Source organism: Tamandua tetradactyla, chromosome 7 (genome assembly GCF_023851605.1).
Source record: "Tamandua tetradactyla isolate mTamTet1 chromosome 7, mTamTet1.pri, whole genome shotgun sequence".
In the NCBI taxonomy this organism is placed as follows: Eukaryota; Metazoa; Chordata; class Mammalia; order Pilosa; family Myrmecophagidae; genus Tamandua; species Tamandua tetradactyla.
The window spans coordinates 96,750,760-96,770,441 of record NC_135333.1 but is presented as its reverse complement, the minus strand read 5'-3'; the positions used below and the strand labels follow the sequence as shown (position 1 = coordinate 96,770,441).

The window sequence follows — 19,682 nt, the reverse complement described above, 5'->3', positions numbered from 1 at the left end:
ATCCTGTTTTTTTAATAATTGTATATAATTATGAGCTTTTGATTGAGAGCATGATGTTCTCAAAACTAATAAGAAGTACATGTGTGTTTCAGGTGCTCGTATAATTTTAGGAGACATTTTTCCTTGAATATTGCATTTCCACTTTTACAAAAGAAGTTATTTGATTTAATGTATATCTACTTTTTTTCATTATCCTCCGGATGGGGAAAGTTTGGATGCCAATGTGTAACACTGTCATCAAGATGATCTATCTAATGATGTTCGTGTGTGTGTGTGTATATGTTTGTGTACAGCCACAATTCCTTCAGGAGACACCTACCAAGGCAGATGCAGGTTTCCAGTGTTGATTTTAGCATGGGCACAGAACCTGTTTTACAAAGAGGAGAAACAACAACCAGCATCGGAAGAATCAAACCGGAGCTCTACAAACAGAAATCAGTTGATTCTGAAGGCAACAGAAAAGAAGATGTCAAAACCTGTGGCAAACTTAACTTTACCCTCCAGTATGATTATGAAAATGAACTTCTAGTTGTTAAAATTGTCAAAGCCTTAGATCTTCCTGCTAAAGACTTCACAGGAACATCTGACCCTTACGTGAAGATATATCTTCTTCCAGACAGGAAAAAGAAATTTCAGACCCGTGTGCATAGAAAGACTTTAAATCCTCTATTTGATGAAACCTTTCAATTTCCTGTAGCATATGATCAACTGAGCAACAGAAAACTACATTTTAGTGTATACGATTTTGACAGATTTTCTAGACATGACATGATTGGAGAAGTGATATTGGATAATTTTTTTGAAGTCTCTGATCTCTCCAGGGAAGCCACAGTGTGGAAAGATATTCATTGTGCTACCACAGTAAGTAATAATTCCACCTATAAGTTTATGGGTTTTTATTTGACCTGTGGCAATATATGACTAATTTTTAACCGTATTACTGAAATAAGACCTACAGAGTTATGGCATTTCTTTCCTTGAAACCTGAAAAGGTAGGCTTTGATTAAATACGTAGTAAAGAGACATTTTTCGCCCCTGTCACTACACAGATAACATATGCAACAACAAAAACAAACAAAAAACAGCTCATGTAAGTTAAACACAATAAGTTTTTTCTCTCATAAAATGTTTATCTATAACCTATTCCCAGTACTTATTTACATTCCTCATAGTTAGTATTGACTTTCAAGATTTAAGATGCTTTTATTCCTCAGATCAAACCTAAAATGTCCAAATGGTATAAAAAATGGTATGAAAAAAATGGTATGAAAAATGCTTGGTCTGGTCTAAAATGGGCCATTCCTTTAGATGTTTTCATGGAACAGACATAATTACATTTGAAATTCTGAATTGACAAGAAGTGATTGTTTACATTAGAACTTCTCTTTCGTTACAAAATACCTTTTCTGATTATAAAATAATATCAACTTAGTCTTGAAAATTGGGAAAACAGAGTGAAAGAACATAGCATAAAATTAAAATAATCTACAATAATACCAATTATATAAAATATTTTAAAATTTTCTTATCATTAGCCTTTTCAGTTTCACTAAATTCTTATACTAAAAATCATTGTTTTCTTTTTTACTTAAAACCGTTTCTCTATTCAAAATTACTTGTCTGGGATACAATTATGGAAGAGGAATTAGAGTATTACCCTCTGAGATTATATTACCAAATTATTTTAGTATATCAGTATTTAGAATGGGAACATTTAATTTTTACCATCAAGTTGTGTTTATATATTTACCATCTTTTGTCTAAGTTTTACCAAAATTTATAAGCTTATAATGTTGAAGTTTGGAATAGAGACTTCTATTTCAAAAATTTTTGAAAATGGAGCACATTTCAAAGGCACATTAGACTCTGATATCACACTGGTTTTCACTTTATTGGCTAAATTCCTGGAGGGTAAAAATGGTGAGCACTGACTTTATGTATTTACAAACAAAAAAAGGACTCCTCCTAGAATTCTACAAATCAGATAGTAAGTGATTGGTAGGTTGTTTCTTGATTCCAGAATCTTTTATTATTACTTCTTATAATTCACTCAACAAATATCTACAGTGGGTTCAGCATGCTTTAAGTGCTAGAATTGCAACAAATACATTTCTACAAAAAATTGCCATGAAGCATGTACTGTTCATGTATTTAAGTTCAAAGATATGCAACCCCCAAATGAAATCTAAAAATCAATATTATTTTCTAGAAGTTGGCAGTGGGCTTTCTTTTTTTTTCACATTCGTAAGTTTGTGTATTTCAACTGGTCTTTTAAAAAAAGAGAAATTCCTGGTGGATACTTCAATTTTTGACTGGTAACAATACATACTTATTTCCTTGTAGATATGAATAAATTCTTCAGATTTATTCTCAACAGTTTCATATATCCAGTGTATTAATTTCCTATTTCTGCTGTAACAAATTACTACAAATTCAGTGGCTTAAAATAATACAGATTCATTGTTTTACAGTTCCATAGGTTAGAACTCCCATACAAATCTTACTAGACTTTGTGTCCACAGTGCTGCATTTCTTTCTGGAGCCCCTGTGGAAGGCTCTGTTTCTTTGCATTTTTCATCTTCTAGCGTTCCTTAGATTTAACTGGGCCCACCTGGATAATCCAGAATAATCTCCCTATCTCAAGTCTGCTATTTTAATTACATTGGCAAAGGCCCTCTTGTCCAGTAAGGTAACATATTCACAGATTCTGGGATTTAAAACATGGGCACTTTGGAGGTTGCTTTGTTTCTGTTTACAATAGCTGTAGTCATTTCCATTTCAGCATACTGTGCTTAAAAGAAGTAGGTAAAAAATAAAATTTCTTGTTAACTTATTCTAGTCAAATGACATTTCCCTTTGACTGGAACATTTCCATTTAACCAGAACATTTATATTCAAAATACTGCTTCTGTTTTTTTGCTGGGAAAATGGTAATGAGACCTTAAATTTCTACACTACTGGGCCAAAGTTCATAGTATACACAACATTCATCTTTATGGTTAATGAAGAATCTAACTAAAGCTTCTCTTCATTTTAAAATCATTAAGCAGTATTACTATCTTCATATTAGTAAAAATGGAAATATATGGTGTGGGTTGAAATTTGCTTAAGAAACTTTATTTTTTCCAACTCACATATTCTTAACTTTAAATTATTTCATAGAGAAGTTACAGACTTTTCTAGAAAGAAGAAAGATAAAAGTTCTCATTCAAGTCCTGTAGACACTGTGAAGTGGATGCACCTATGCATATATGGATATAAAAGAGTCCATGTAAAATATAAAACAAATATTGGAATTAAAGATTTCTCTGGAGATACTGATAATAAATATAGATAAAGAACTACCTAGTTAAGCTTAGATTTGAAGAACCTTTCATATTATTTATGGTTCTTATCCAAAATTATTATTTATGATGTTTTAAAGAATGTTTTTATATAATTGCAGTTCTTCAGTTTCAAAAGCAATTGGTGTTATATCTTTGATTTTTATGAAACACTCTAGTGTCATAAGTTCTTTTTTTACTATCATGTTAGTGCAAATGCCATGGATCCTTTTTTCTTCTTCATGCCAATTATATCTTATATTGGTTGAAAATAGAACTCTATGGAAATCAGAGTTGCTGCTTCTTGTTATTTTGTTTTTAATTATTTTAGGTGTCTTCCTAACAGTTTTCATCATAGAATATCTGTTATTTGTTTTCCCATATGTCCAATATTTGTCAAAGTTGTCCAAAAGAGCTTCTTAGACCAGTCCAGTCCATCAAATCTTTTATTTTTTACAAGATTTGGTTCAATCACTTCAATTTGATTACATAAATATTGACTGAGAACACTCTGTGCACTAGGTTTATATCTGGGTCAAGGGTAGAAAGAAAAATTAGTAAAATATAAGTATTTAGTCAAGGACTTGAGTCTACCAGAAAAGACAAGTAAGCAAATAAATATAGTATGTGCTAGAGTATGAATAGTAATATGTAATCTTTTCTTTATAACCTCCACAAATGTGGTCTTGTCCATACAACACATTGCACACACATTCACACACACATACACTCACTTTTTGGCACAGATTGTATCTCATTTTATAAAGGTATTTGAGATTGCCCTTGGGGTCTGACAGAATTATGAAAAGAGAGCTGGATATCCCTTGAAGAGAAAACAGTATGAGGTAAAGGAAATAAATCAAAACAATGTAAAATGTTTCCAGGGAGAAAGAGACTATGAAGTATGAGATGAAGAAGGGAGTTAAGGAATCCAGGCAAGAATGTCATAGATCAACTACAATCAGGAGAGTCTTTAATACCGTAGGGATTTATATTTATTTGTTTTTCAATCAAAAGCATTAGGGTGCATGGGTGGTTCCGTCTTAGAATGCTCGCATTCCATGCAGAAAACCCGGGTTCAATTCCCGGACCATGCACCGCCACACCCCACCCACCCCCCCAAACTGGAACTGGAACTGCAATGTCAAATGCCCATGTAATGTGTACAGCAGATAAGAGTGAGGGTCTTTGAAATGCAGGGCGGGGGTAGACAGGGGTCCACTAGGGCAATCTAGATGAGATGAAATGAGGGCTGATCAAGGTTGATAGCAAAGGGAATGGATAGGAGGTAATATATGCTAATTGTCTCTTGCACTCACTTATTTAAATATTCTGCAAGTATATTTCTTATGTCTGCTGCTTGACTCTGAGCTCCTGGAAGACAGAAACAACCTTGAACACTTCTTGTGTCCCTCACAGCATATTAAGAATCCAAGTGGTTACTCAGTAAAAACTGAGTGAGTAACAAGTAAAGTGAACATATGAGAATGAGTGAGAATGTATATAAGGAGCACTCTACCACTAGGAGAGGTGAAAAAAAAAAAGGAAAAAAACAATGCAAGATGTACCATATTGACTATAAATCTCTAAGTATATGATTGGTATATTTGTTAGCTTTAGCTAGTTTTTGTTGATAAAACATGAATTATTCATAATGTTTAGCACAAGTTCATATGCAAAATAAACTAGGAATACTTTAAAATTATTGTCAAAATCCTAACAATTGAAATGAGTCACATATTTTATATTTATGGTTTCATTATTAATAATGAATAATAATTATTTCCATATAAGAAAGACTAATATTTTATAAGGAATTAGCACTTTTTGCTTTTTTTAATTTGAAATTAGATGACAACAGGAAACAATGAAGGTACAGTTTTATCCTATATAAAAATGAATTTTCAATTTAGAGAACACCCTACTATATTTCACAAATTAGAGGTAATTAGACAAATTACCTCTTATACTAACATAGAAATATTTTCAGGGTAATAGCAGTGAAGAACAGTTTGCATTGTATGCCACTATTTGTGTAATGGGATAGAGAAATATATATTCGTATTTGTTATATATACAAAAAAAACTCTACATGGGGACACACACGAATTTAATAGAACTAATCTATTGGCAAAAGTGATAGAAACTGGATGAATTTGGAAAAATATTGATTTGTAATATATTGTTTTATATACATTTTATTTTTAAGCCAGGTATGCACAGTAGTTTTGAAATGCTTAACTTTTTTCCAAAAAGTTAGTCATTATGAAGACTAATAGATGTTGAATATTTAAATGTAGTTTTCCCATGCATAGTCAAAAAGCCATTGAAAGTATAGGTAAAAGAGGAAAAGTTTTACTTTTTTTTTTTTAACAGAACCAACTATTTTTTTGCATATTTATTTGTTTACTCATCTATTCAATGAACAGTTTTTCAGCACCAATTATGCCCTAGACAATTAGGAATTCTCACAAGAAAGTACATGTTGCATAACCATATTGACCTGGTTTACAGCTATAAAATGTTTGAATCTATTATCTTCAAAGCATCTGTCAAGAACTGTTTGAAAGAGTAGGCCTTGACATGGCAAATAAAAAGGAGCTGTTGTGTTCCTTGCTCCAGCCATTTAGAGAAATGTATGAGCTGAGCTTTGATTTGAAGTAATGTATTTTATTGCACATTACTAAAATTTCTTTGAGTATTTCAGATTGTTTTTTATTATTTTTTAACGTTTTTTAGCCTTATTTCGAGTTATATATTTTAAGTTCTATCCCCTTATCCTGGTTCTATTCCAGCATCAGAATAATATTGGATATTTTGCATTTAGCTATCAGTAAATTATCTTCTAAAGTTTCTTACCTAGGGAGTAATGTTTCAGCTAATAGCAATTGAAGAGTGGCAAAATTCCAATTTCATTATAAACAAGTTGTGGTGGAGTTCAGCTGGGAGCAGACATTTTGATTAGGAGCTGTCTGTTCCACTGCAGCTCTCTGGATATAGCTAGGCAGTTTTGCAGCTATAGTCTTGCAAACTGGGATGATGAGCCTATGACTGTTCCTCTTTGAACATTCCTAATTTTCTATTTCCTATCCGTGGTACATCTAACCCTGAAGTGTCACAAATTACACGCCTGCTAATGGGCTTCCAGGAACTGCATGATGTCATTGTAAGGGCAACTCTGTCATTGGCATCGCCAAAGAGAACTAGCCACAGTGCTATTTCAGAAGGAACCCTATACATATAAGTGAAGCACTAAGAAATACACATATGGAAGTTGAGGAGTCTCTCACCTCAGTGATAACAATAATGGAAAAATAATAAAACTTATTCATAAACAATTCTCCTGTTTCAAAATGCATTGTATTGATTAAAGCAAATGATTCTCGTAAATTCCATGAACCCATCTATACAGCCTTTTAGTCACTTTTCAAGAATTCATAGAAAGCATCTATGCTGCAATATAAAATTCAATTCAATTTCAATTAAATTGAAAATAATAGGCTGTCATAGGCTATCACTAGATATCTTTTTAACAAAATCAAGCAGATTTTGTTAAAAGGAATTGCCTCATGAATATTTGGCATTCAATAAATCACCAAAATCCGTTATATTATTTTTTACTTTTTTGTACACTGTATGGTGGGGGGAGGGGTCACATTTCAATCTTCTTCCATGCACAGCACCATTTGTTGAATTTTTGTTTGTTTGTTTGTTTTGGGGGAAAGTGAATCTAACCCTAGTCTTCTGCATGGTAAGAGAGAATTCTACCACTAAACTACCCTTGCACCACCTGATTATATTACTTTAAAAGTTAGATCACGATCTATGTTGGAGAACAAGGCTTCAGCACCTCTTTTGAACAACTTTGCATTTCATGTAAAAGATTGCAGGTAAATTGACTGTAAAATAGCCCCAACCATGATTAAATTAGCCATTTATTAGTAGTTTAAGGAGCAACTTCATCTTGCATTGGTCATAACATTGTCTCAGAAAACAAAAAGTAAAAGTTAGTATATTTCTAAAATTTAAATTTGCACTATCAGTTTTAGACTTCTAATTCAACACTGATGCTACACTTTTCAGATAAACATAGGATTATTATACAAGCAAAGTATGATATTTTGATTCTCTGACAGGACATTCAAAATGGGCAGCCAAAGAAGATGCTTAAGGACTGGCTACCAACTACATTTTACTTATTTGGGGTTAATATTTATTTAGAAAGCACAGTGATTTTTTTTTTGCCTAAATCCACTGTACCTACATAATTTCCACTTTAAAATCCTGCATTGTTCTAGTTGTAAGGATTATAATTGCCACAGAGCTACCCCTTCATCCTTGAGACTATCTTAGTGTCTGGTTATAAAGGCAAAGTAATCTACTCAAGAAAGAGCGTGGGCACTGGAGATCTGTGCCACTTATCTGCACAGCCTTAGGAAGGTTACTAAACTTCTCTAAATCTTAATTCCTTATTTTATATGTAAAATGGGGTTTACAAGAAGGTTAATCACAGTTTGTACGAGGACTGAATAAGATATGTATTTAGCGTAGAGTCAGCTGTTTTGTAAATGCCAAACATATGTCAGGTACTAGGTAGTGTTGGCAGAATCATAAGATCAGGATATATTTTGTGGTAAATATTTGGTTGTTAATATGGTCTACCTATAGCAATAAAGACCTTGGTGTCAAAAATGGCTATGTCTTATTATTATGGTCAAAATGTTTTAGGTGGTATGGTTTTCTATTCATGTTGGAAAGTTTTCAGTCTGATAACTTAAATCCTTTTAATTAATATAAACTGTGATTCAGTAAATAGAGACAACATGGCTTCTTTTTATGATACATGTAATCATATTATCTTGCCTGTCCCTCATCTCCTACCTGGACAGTTCATTTGGTCTCCCAATTGTTTTCTTCACATTCATTAAGGATTTGGACATCTGACTCACTCTCTCCACTCTTAATCCAGTTTTCATCCTTCTGAGCACTCTATTTTAGTGCCTATCCCTTCAACTCCCTTTTGCAACCCCACTAGATCTTTCTCTTCACAAATTGGCATATTTCTAACATTTCTTCCTGTTTCTCACCACCCCCCATATGATTTCTCTGCATGGGTTTCTCCTCATGTAGTAGGCTTTGTGTGCCTCAGCCTTTTCATTTGCTGGTGCCTCTGCCTGAAATGTTCCCTCTCCATATTTCTGCCTTACTCATCTTTTGATTCAACTCAGTCAAAAAACTGACTTGCCTCTCTACCCCTTTCTACCAGGCACTTACAAATATTTGCTTACTCAATAGCCTGCATATGCATTAACTAATATGCATCTTATAAAGCCCCAGGAGCTTAAGTGCCAGATATCCTTTGCCTGTCCGGTTAGATTCACTCTCCACTATTCTCCATCCTGTTGGGTGCCGCAGGAGGCTGTCCTGTCTGGTCTATAGACTCTCTATCCTCTAAGCTCTGACAAGAGATTTTAGAAAGGAGGTAAAATGATATTAAAAGGATATTTATCTCTTTAGGTACTTCCCTACAAGATTGCCTCAAGCTGGCTATGTTCTTCACTTAAGGGTTACAGTTCCTCTCCAAGCAGCCTTTTCCTCATCCCCCTTCCCTCTGAGTCCTGGCAACTGTCCCCTTCCTTGCCTTTTCAGCCATAGGTGTCCTTATAACCTCTGCTGTTACCAGCTCCAGGGTACTGCACTATCTACTTCCTTCATTAAGCCTTCTGGGACTCCTCTAATTTGTGTGTACCATCTGTTCCCATTGGATCCCTGTCCTAAGAAAAGATGATGATTCCTGATTACAAACAGGTTAATTTTCTATAACCTTCTTGGATTATGCCATGTATTGAGATGTTTTGTGTTTATTACCTTTGGAAAAACCAATTAGCCCTTTAAAAGCTTGGTAATGAGACAAAGCCTTCAACCACAGAGAGGAAGTAAGAATCATGACCATTGCTAAAATATTCTACTCTTTAGATAGAGGACTGAACTGCTTTAGTATGGAATGTCACATTTCAACACAACTGGAAAAGCCAGAATTACTGCCTCTTATATCAAGATGTCACACAGGAATAATACATCACTTGTTTAGACTTGTCTGTAAAAATAATCCCATGTTAATTTTATAGGTAACAAAACATATTTTTTGTGCCTAATTTCTTTAAAGTTTTAAAGTAGAAATACTTATAAAATGTTATACATGTTCCTGCTTTTAAAATAAAATATACTGTATGTCTATTTAACCTTTTTTTAATAGTGATGATCTTTATGACTTAATCAAACAAATTAAAAGAGCAGATATTTATTTCTGTCGATTGATTACATCACTATTGATTACACTACTTCATCTCTACTAAAGTTTACATGCTTCTTACATTCCTTACCTCTCCAGTTTGTTGCTTTTAGGTTGGATGATCAAATACCTAAGTTGGTAGAATTGTGTATAAATATTAATGTCATAAATAGGGACCTGAGATCTTAGTCTCAGAATAGAGTGCGTATGATTTGTAATAGATCAGAAACCTTTACAGATAATATTTAAAAATTACAGGTATCTTCTGGGTATGATTTTGAAAAATCTCATGTAGAGGTTATATGACCATATTAGTTTAGAATTAAAAGAGAGTTCAAATTTGATCCTTCCATTTTATAGTTTAAAAACAGGAGGCTCAGGGTTGCTAGGAAAATCACTTAAATTTACACAACCAGTTAATAAAAAAGACAGAACTTTGAAATCTTTTATTACCTCTTAGTTGTGTAGTTTCTTCTCAACCATGTTAGAGTTTTGCTATGCTTGAAATATGCTAAAGTAAAAGAAAAACAATTGAAGTTCTTTTAGGACATGAGAAGTTAAACTTTCAGCTAACATAACTGAAAGCTGTAATTACTTACAGAATTTGAATTAAAGAAATTTGTAAGATGACACCTGGGACAAAAACATAAGTGGCAGGACTTTTAAAATTTGCAAGCCTCTAAAATTGATCTTGCTAAACTTTGTTGAAATGCAAAGTGAACTAAGCAATGTCTCTCTGTTGCCTTATTTAAAAAGAATAGTTGGAGACAATGTTATTTCAGGAAATTTCTAGGCGAATTTTCTCTCAGATGCCATTAGTGGAAATTCATTTTGAAGCTATACTTTAATTTTTTCATTTGTGTCTGTATTTTAATGTTTGGAGGTGGTAGAGGATGAGGACGGTCTCTTTTACCTATAATGTTCTAGCATACTTAGATCTGTTGCAAGTTCCAGGAATTTGATTTAGTCCTAAAGGTAGTGTTGAATTAAAATTGTTCCTTCTGTTCTCCCATACATTGAAATATTTTAATTATTAGTTATTGAGTCACATTTACATGGTGGAAATAATATGGAATTGATTTTTAAAATGTGGATGTTCAAAATATCCTTCTCTTCCCTCTACAATAGGCTGCATTAAACAGTTTTCTATCAATCAGATAACTGATTTTCTAATTTCTATAAAAATGTTTTCAAGGAAACATGATACTTCATTGCTACCTTTGAAATTTAAGGCCATGAAAACAGTTTCAGTTTATTTTTTTGCCTATTAAAATTGGTGGCACTGTTTCCATTGACAAAACTCAGAGTGATGCAGAAAAGTACAGGAATTGTAATGAGTGTACTTTAATTAGAATCCTGGCTTTGCCACCTTCGAGTGGTATTGCCTTGGTGAAATCACTTAACTTGTTTCCTTGTTCATAAAAAAGGCTTAGTCTAATACTAACCCCCAAGGAATATTTTTGAGATCAAATGATGGTAATGCATTTGAAAATGCTTATAAAATCTGGTTTCCAAGTGTCACAAATTTAAATTTCTTACTATAGTGTTTGAATTTTTCAAATGTATTACCCTCGTATTTTTACAAATAAGAATACGTATATCATAACTTTTTTGATAAGTTTTTAAATAGAATAAAACATGACAATGTTATAAAAGACTATGCAATGACATATATTGCATTGTGTCCTTCCATAAATTGAATCCATTAACCCAGAATCTTACTGATTGAATTTTCATTTTATTCATGTTCTCAGACTGCTTTTAAAATTTTAAATACTGTATGCATAATCTTACACCCTATGGCAAGGAAATGGATGGTTTTACAAGTGCAGGCAATTATCAAATACCAGTCACAGAAGAGTTAGGTAATAGGTTGCTGCCATGCAGCCTCAAACAGGTTGTTAGCATGCCAACCAGACTAATGCTCTAATTGTAATATAATTTTTAAATTCATAATTATGTAGAAAGGAGTAAGTGCGGCATTTCACATAAAAAGAGAAATAATAGCTAAGTGAGCATTTTGTAGTAGAGGCTGGTTACCTGTTCTGCTCTCATAGGACAAGGATCTTACAGTCATCAACTCAACAAACATCTATTTAGTTCCCCCAAATACTAGGCACCCTTCAAGAGGTTTTAAGACATAACTATCCCCCTTCTATGGAGCTTACATAATAGAGAAGGGCGAAGGATATAACCAAGTTAATATAGAATATGTCCAAGGAAGACTAGTGCCCTGTGAAATATGGGGCAGGGTAAGGAATAGAAAGTGACAATGGGGTCAGGACCAAGCTGGGCAGGGTGGTGATGAGAGCAACAGGGGACGAGATAAGAGAGCTAGCCGAGGGTCAGATCAGCTAAGGCGCTAGAGGCCTTGAAAGAGCTTTGTGTTCTATTCTGAGTGGCACATAAGGCCATTGAAGTTTTTTAACCATAGTCTCACTTAGGTATCAATAAGATCATTGGCTACTATGTGAGGATTAGATTTGGGGAGGCAGGGTGGAATCACAGGAGATAATGAAGGCAAGTTCATCCAGTTCATAAAGGGATTTCTTTTGGAATTTTATAACGGCAAAAAAAAATAAAATAAATTGTAGAGAAGCACTGAACACTCTGAAAAGAGCTGTATGTAGTTTTATTGTACCAGGTTCTATGGCTCTATCTACATATAATGACTAAGGTTAGAGAATTAATCTCCAAGTCCTCTCACCAAGAAGCCTATGCTATCTCTTAATGAACAATTAAAGAAAGAGTTCTTATGAATTTAGTAAACTCTTCTTATGTCCCAAGTTGCCCTGGCCCCAGAGTCTATGCATGCCTATCCCCTCTTTGATTTAGGGTCTTTATTACAGAGGTAACTATAAAACTTGGCTTGGTAAATCCAGGAACGGTAATGTGACATTCTCTGTCACTATCACCTGAGTATTTCATGACTCCTGGTTACTACAGCCCAAGACTGTGTAGGATAGAATAAAGGCTAAACCAACTTTGGCAGAGTTGCTTCCTGCTTGGAATGGGAACTGAAAATGGATCTCCCATAGAGCAGAAACATGGGCACTACCAAACAGTATCCCTGACAATAGCAGCTCTGGGTTGTTACTGTTAATCACTTAATGCCTAGTGGGATTTGTGATTAATCCCTAACACTGCCATACTCTCTGCCTTATTTATGCACTGGCTTCACCTGGACTTCATGCCATGGCTAAGCATAATGCTTAAGATTATGTGCTTAATACCAGATGCATTTCTTCCATTGTGTAGAAACATGTGGAGGCCCTGCTACAGGGCACCTTATGAGGACTTTCACTGCCTTTAAGTCGAGATGATAGGAAAAGAATCAGTAATGAATCTACGATGTAAAATTCAGAAATCTAGGTTTCATGTTAGAGGTCTTTTTCTGCTCCTCCCCACATCTCCACTGAATATGATGAATCTGGTTTACTCAGAATCACTGAGCAAAAGAAGAAGGGCAGGGAGGAAGCGCTGCATGAAAATTGTGGTTCTTTGAAAGAAAAGGGAAGTGGGCTAGAAACTGAGAAAGGTTATAAAGTTAATTACATTTCCTAATTGTGTTCTGCCAAACAGCTTCCTCCTCCTTCCCAAAGTCACTAGACCGCTTGTCCTGGCTGGTTCAGAAAGATGGCCAGATGTGAAAAAAAAAAAAAAAGCAATCTGTGTGCTTCAAGAACATATTTGATTCTGAAATTACAATATGCTATAGAATGATACGAAACATAATCCCAGATCACCATAGACAAGATGGAGGAATAGAGAAATAAGGTTCAATGAAACTAATAGTTAAGTATCCACCAACTTTAGCTCCTTAACCCCCTGGAATATCTTTAAATGGATTGAAACTGTTATTAATAAATTATTGTACTTTCAGGGCCACCATATATGGACATACTCCTGCACAAGTCTATGGGTTTCGTTAACAAAGACCACAATATCATAACTTGCACACCCATTAAAGCGCCTTAGCTTGCAGATGATTATGTGCTCTCTGGTTGCTGTGTGGTTTCATTCCTTCACACAGTGCATGCCCCTGCTGCCTGACCTGATGATTTGATACCAATTTATTCACTCAACAAGCTTTGTATTGCTCATCAATCTTATGCCAGTCTCTGTCCCCAGGAAAACCAATTGTGAAAAACAAGAAAAATATTGAATATTTTTTTCCTGAGCATTGACCACGTGCTACATTGCAAACTGGGCCCATTACCAATATTATCCTTTTATATTAACCCTTTGAAATATAACTGCAACCTCCCCAGGTTATTGTTATTAGCCATGAAAATGGGTTTCATTCTAACTACAGAGAAAATGAGGATTGATATTATTAACCACTCCTGAGAAGGGGCCATTTAGAATAAGACCAGTGTGCTGTCATTTAAATTGTCCATTGGCCTTACTAAAAATCTCTGCCATTGCCAGAGACAGATGGTTTGTTTTTGACCTTCTGATCTTTATTGGTCACTTCGTGCCTCACATCACAGCCTCTGTATTTGTTGCTCCCTCTCTTTCTTAATTCCTTAGGCTTTTACTCATTCATCAAGGTTCAGATTAAATGCCATCCTTGGTTCTCATGGGGAAAATCAGGTACCCTTCATCTCTATTCCTATAATTACAACCTAAGAATGCCTCTGAAAAGCATCTACAACACTGGGTCAAAAAAATGCATGTACTTTAAAATTATACAGACTTCTTTTTTTAATCTCCGTTTTAATTAGATTGTTGCTTAATTAAATGTGTGATGTTCAGAAAGGTTAAGCAACTTGTCTAAAGTCACATATAAACTCAAAAAGGAGAAAATTTTGTCTCGACCGACAGTGTTCCTCCAATGACTAAACTAGCCTCTGACATTTGGGTTGTTCTCAATAATTATGACAATGCTAATGGAAAATTAATGTTTAGAGAATAAGACATTTGATACTGCTAGAGTACTGAGTTTTGGGGTTATAAGAGCTTAAGGAGAAATTTGTATGACAGACATAGAGAAAAAGTGAGGGTCCAGATTATTAGGGACCACATCAGTCATGTTGCAGAGTTTGAACTTTATATTGTAGGCCCTGTGTGCCCAACCTGTATCAGGGAGTCAAACACAACCCTCTTGAGATCCCTAGAGGGAGGACAATATAAATGCTAGTGCACCATACATTTCCTAAATGGTCTTTCTTCCTGAATCCCCAGCCGGATCAACCCTAATGCTCTCTGCTTTGAGGAAGGATCTTTCTTCATCTAGCACATTGTCTAGAAATTTACAATTGCCATTTTTATAACCATTTGTTCTTGACCTTGAAGTTAAGTTATTAGCACCAGTTGATCCTTTGTGGTCTTTCCAAAGAGACCCCCCCAGCTCTGTAGCAAACAAAGCCTGAAAGGGTCTATACAGACACACCTGATCATGCCTGAACTATATGGCTATTTTATTGCATTTTCCCAGAGTGCTTAAAATTATAACATTTTAGAACTGGAAAGTAAATGAGTTTATCTCTTTGAAAACACTCATACTAAAGCAACTGAGGTCAAATGAAGGTAAGTGAATTGTGCAAGGTTAAATTCCATGATTTTCTCAAGAGAATAGGAGGTATGGGTCAGAGAGACATGAAAATTATACAGTTGTTTGAATCCAGTAGACTCACTCCGGTCTACATTTCACTGTAGCTTCATTTTGTGAGCAGGTGGATGGAGTATTAACTTAATGAAGAAACTCATTTGATCTAGTAACACATCTTGCTTTTAACATGTGAGAAAAACCATCTGCTTTCTCACCACTGTGGAAACGTGGAAGGCAGCCTGCATTTAAGGTACTAAGGAGATGTGATGACTGCTGTCACTATGGCAACGAATTGTTTGTTTGAAGTTTTTTCAGGGTCTTGCTGCTACTTCCCAATATATCTCTGAATTCATACTTTTCTTCACCCACCCACAGCTGTTTTAATTCAACAGCTTATCTCTTCTGCCTGTCTTCATCCTAATATAATCTATTCAAAATAAAGAAATGTTTTTCAAATATTATCGTCCTTATAATTTTTAAGTGTATCTTAATGTCACACGCTTTACATGCATGATTTCACTTACTCCTAGTGCCACCCTGCAAGGTAGAGATTATTATCCCCACTTTAACTGTGACTAATAGGTTCAGAAGGCCAAGTATTTCAGGGAGGGTTCAGTATTTGTACGAAGAATGAAGTAGCAACGGGAAGATTTAGGATTTGAGCTTCAGTTTTGTAGATCCAGGAACCTGCACCCTTCCCTAGTTCCCACTCATTCATGTTACCAATATCTGTGAATCTCTATTGCCCATAGAAGCCACCGACCACGTTGCTGAACTCCACATTTCCCAACACATCCTGCCCATTTTTATTCCCGAGTATGGATCATGGTTCATACATACAACATTATTAGTTTTCTTCCCTGTGAATTCCCATCTCTTCAATTCTCTTTAAACCTTCAAATCCCAATATAATGATTACTTCCCTCCAAGAATGCTTCCCTTGATTATCACACCCTCCAGTTATCTGCCTCCGTACATACCTCTTAGACCCAGTTGCTATAGTTTGACTTTAAATTAGTTCAGTTGGCCCTGAAATAGGATGTGTGCTGCAAATATTTGCATATCAATTTATCCCTCTATTGACTTTTATTTTTATTTTGGAGAGACGGTAACATAGGGAAAAAAAAAAAAAAACCTTTACAAATTTAAAGCATGTTTGTGGGTTGGCCATGGCCAGTCATCAGAAAATTATCTTTATCTGAACAGATCTAGTTTGCTGGAGCCAGGTTGAAGAACTCAAACATCCAACCCAGCCTCAGTCTTAGCCTTTTTGTCTTAAGCCTGTTTCCCAACTACAGAGTCAGAAGACTGTCATTGTGAACGTTCAACCAAAAAAATTAGTCTGTATGAGGATGACAAAAAGGTCTTCTTACTTGAAAGAAATTTTATGGAATATGTTCTAGTTTGCTAGCTGCCAGAATGCAATATACCAGAAATAGAATGGCTTTTTAAAAAGAGGAATTTAATAAATTACTAGTTTTCAGTTCTAAGGCTGAGAAAATGTCCCAATTAAAACAAGTCTCTAGAAATGTCCAATCAAAGGCATCCAGGGAAAGATACCTTGGTTCAAGAAGGCCGATGAAATTCAGGGTTTCTCTGTCAAGTGGAAAGGCACATGGTGAACACAGTCAGGGTTCCTCTCTCATCTGGAAGGGCACATGGCAAGCATGGCATCATCTGCTAGCTTCTTCTCCTGGCTTCCTGTTTCATGAAGCTCTCTGGGAGGCATTTTCCTTCTTCATCTCCAAAGCGCTGGCTGATGGACTCTCTGCTTTGTGGTGCTGCTGCATTCTCTGCTCTCTCTGAATTGGTCTCTGAATCTTCTTCATTCTCCAAAGCATTTCCTCTTTTATAGGACTCCAGAAACTTATCAAGAGCCACCCAAATGGGAGGAGACATGTCGTCACCTAATCCAGGTTAACAACCAGTCTTGATTGGTTACACCTCCAGGGAGATGATCTAATTACAGATTCAAACATGCATTATTGGATAGGGATTATTCTGCTTTTACAAAAATGGATTTTGATTAAAACATGGTTTTTCCAGGGTCCATACATCCTTTCAAACCAGCACAGAATACTGTATCCCAGACTGTATAGCAGGCTTTCAAATTATTTGCCCAAAGATACAAGAGTTTTTCCAGAGATAAAGGAATGTGGGAAGTTTAAATGTGGGAAACTCATGTTTATATAGAATTGTAAAAAAAAAAAAAATGTGATTATGCATAATAAAATTTTCAGACATCTAAAAGCTTTTTCATTTTAAGCCAAAATTTCCACCTTATATTTTAAGTATTTTGGATTAAAAAATTCTTAAAATATACTGCATACATCTTTAACATCTTAACTAGATATGTTTCCTTATCTGATGACTCAGTGTCATCAGTTTGAATATTAACTACAGTGCGGCACTGTAGAAGTGTTCAGTTTTTAAGTTAATAATGCCCTATTAGAGTTAGTTTCCTATATTACAAAATCATTCTAGATTGCTCTCCTTTTTAGAATATTTACTTCTTTATTTTTTTGTATGTTGAGGGTTCTGTCTGCAGTGCTCATTTATTGCTGCCCTCACTAAACCTACCACTGCTAGTTTCCTCATCTCCCCATTGGATTTGTGAGTTTTGACCTCTGTAGACTGATATACGAAGTAAACACTCTCATTAGAATATTGTCCACAATATGAGTGTTGAATGAGAACTGATGTGGTCTCCTCACATAAGATAATTTTACTGTATAACTTTGCTATATTTATGCTATATGTTCACAGACCATCCAACTTCCTGATTCTTTGCTAGGCACCAAACACTTCAGGTCATTGGGGCTTATAAACCTCAGTGGTATGGGGCAGACTGGGAAGGGATGGTAATTAAAACTTTACCTGCTCGCTATAACTGGACAATCACTACGGGAACAGACTTGGTGGTGGGTACTGAGAATTAGTGCACATGGTAACTCAAAGTGCTATAACCAAATTCTAGAGCTCTGCTGTTACATCTGTTATTGGACCTTTTTAAAATCATACAACCATTTACCTCCATTATATTCATTTCCTCATGGTTATCTGTTAGATTCCTTCAAGATGTATAAAGTTTAAGAATATTGGTATTTATCTTAAAAAGTACTCTGCCCTTTGCAGTATGTAGACAGTTTTAGTTCTTTTACTTCATACTTCCTGAAAGAAAAATGTAGTATAATGAATAATCAAACTTTTGTCCAGTTATTATGCATACATATATAAATTTTTATCACCTCATTCATTCTAATTTCCTTACAGCTCTGTATTACTTGCAGTTTGAATGTTTAAGTAGATTTCTTACCTACTGAGAGGTGGCTTAGAGATGCCTTTTAGTGATGCTCTTGGCTTTCAGTTTATTTGGCCTAGTGCTTTGGCGATCTCCTCAGTTTAACATTTTCATATTTATCAATATCTATTAAAAATAGATGGTAAAATTATTTTGCAGCTAAACACATAGGAAGGGTCTATGAGAAAGAAAAGAAAAACATGGTGAACTTTCTTCATCCAAGCCAATAATCTTCTCATATGTCTAGTAAAGTGGGAAAACTACTGCAAAAGATGGTTTGAAGTTGAAATTAAAACCATATTAGTCACACATGAGAAAGTATGCTTCCTCTGTTAATTCACCTAGATGCCACTCTTGGTGTACTTTTTTTGTATAAACATGGTACATGTTATCTAAGAACATGTCCCCTATTTCCAGGTTTCTCATTGCCACCTCCACCATGCTTTTGGTAGGATTTAGTGTGATGCGCGCCACTCATTGAGAAATTTTTAAATTTTGACCAACAAAACATGCCTACTCTTATTGATAGTTTCTGGAAGAGGAAATATTCTGGCTAGGGAGTAAAGTAAAGGGAAGAGCTGGTAGGCAGAGAACTCTGGTCCATTGTCTTAAGCCTTAAAATAAATTAAATCAATCAATCAATAGAACAAACTTGGTAAAAGAAACAGAAAGAAAAACAAGGAGAGGATTGTTCATTAAAAATGGGAATCTTACTTATTTTCTTCACTCTTTACAAACCACTGTCTCCCTTCTCAACTGACATGTTCAATGTCAGAACATACCATGTCCATCTTAGATTCTGCTGTACCTACCCCTGCATCTAGCTAATAGTACCTACTCAGTAATTCATATCTGGTGAATTGAATCCCTGGTTGGTGTCGGTGTTTTTCCTGTTTTTTGTTTGCCCTTTGCTACTGGCTCTTTCTCATTACTTTTGGTCTGTAGTAGCTCAGTCTAACATGACCAAAGGATACACAGCTGGATATAGCTTTGTTTTAAAGTCCTTATTTTTTTTACTGCTTTTCTTAAAAAATAATTGCTTCCATTTGTTAAATTTTTCATGTATCCGTCACTTACTAAGCACTTAGTGTGGGTCAGACACTGCTCCAGTGCAGTGATATAGCAATGAAAACAACATCATTCCTATCATGTGCCAGACACTGTGCTAAATGCCTTAGACTTTATCCACCTTATCTCATTTAGTGCTTACAT

The 19,682-nt window shown here is 34.9% G+C and overlaps 1 protein-coding gene across 1 annotated transcript in view; it reads left to right on the top strand.

Moving 5' to 3' along the window:
- The window catches only part of SYT10 (synaptotagmin 10), a 59,149-nt gene that overhangs the window by 27,745 nt on the left and 11,722 nt on the right, over positions 1-19,682 (top strand). The window contains exon 3 of the mRNA XM_077167953.1: positions 294-861. Within this exon, the coding sequence (XP_077024068.1) occupies positions 294-861 (568 nt within the window). The remainder of the gene's footprint in view (positions 1-293; positions 862-19,682) is intronic.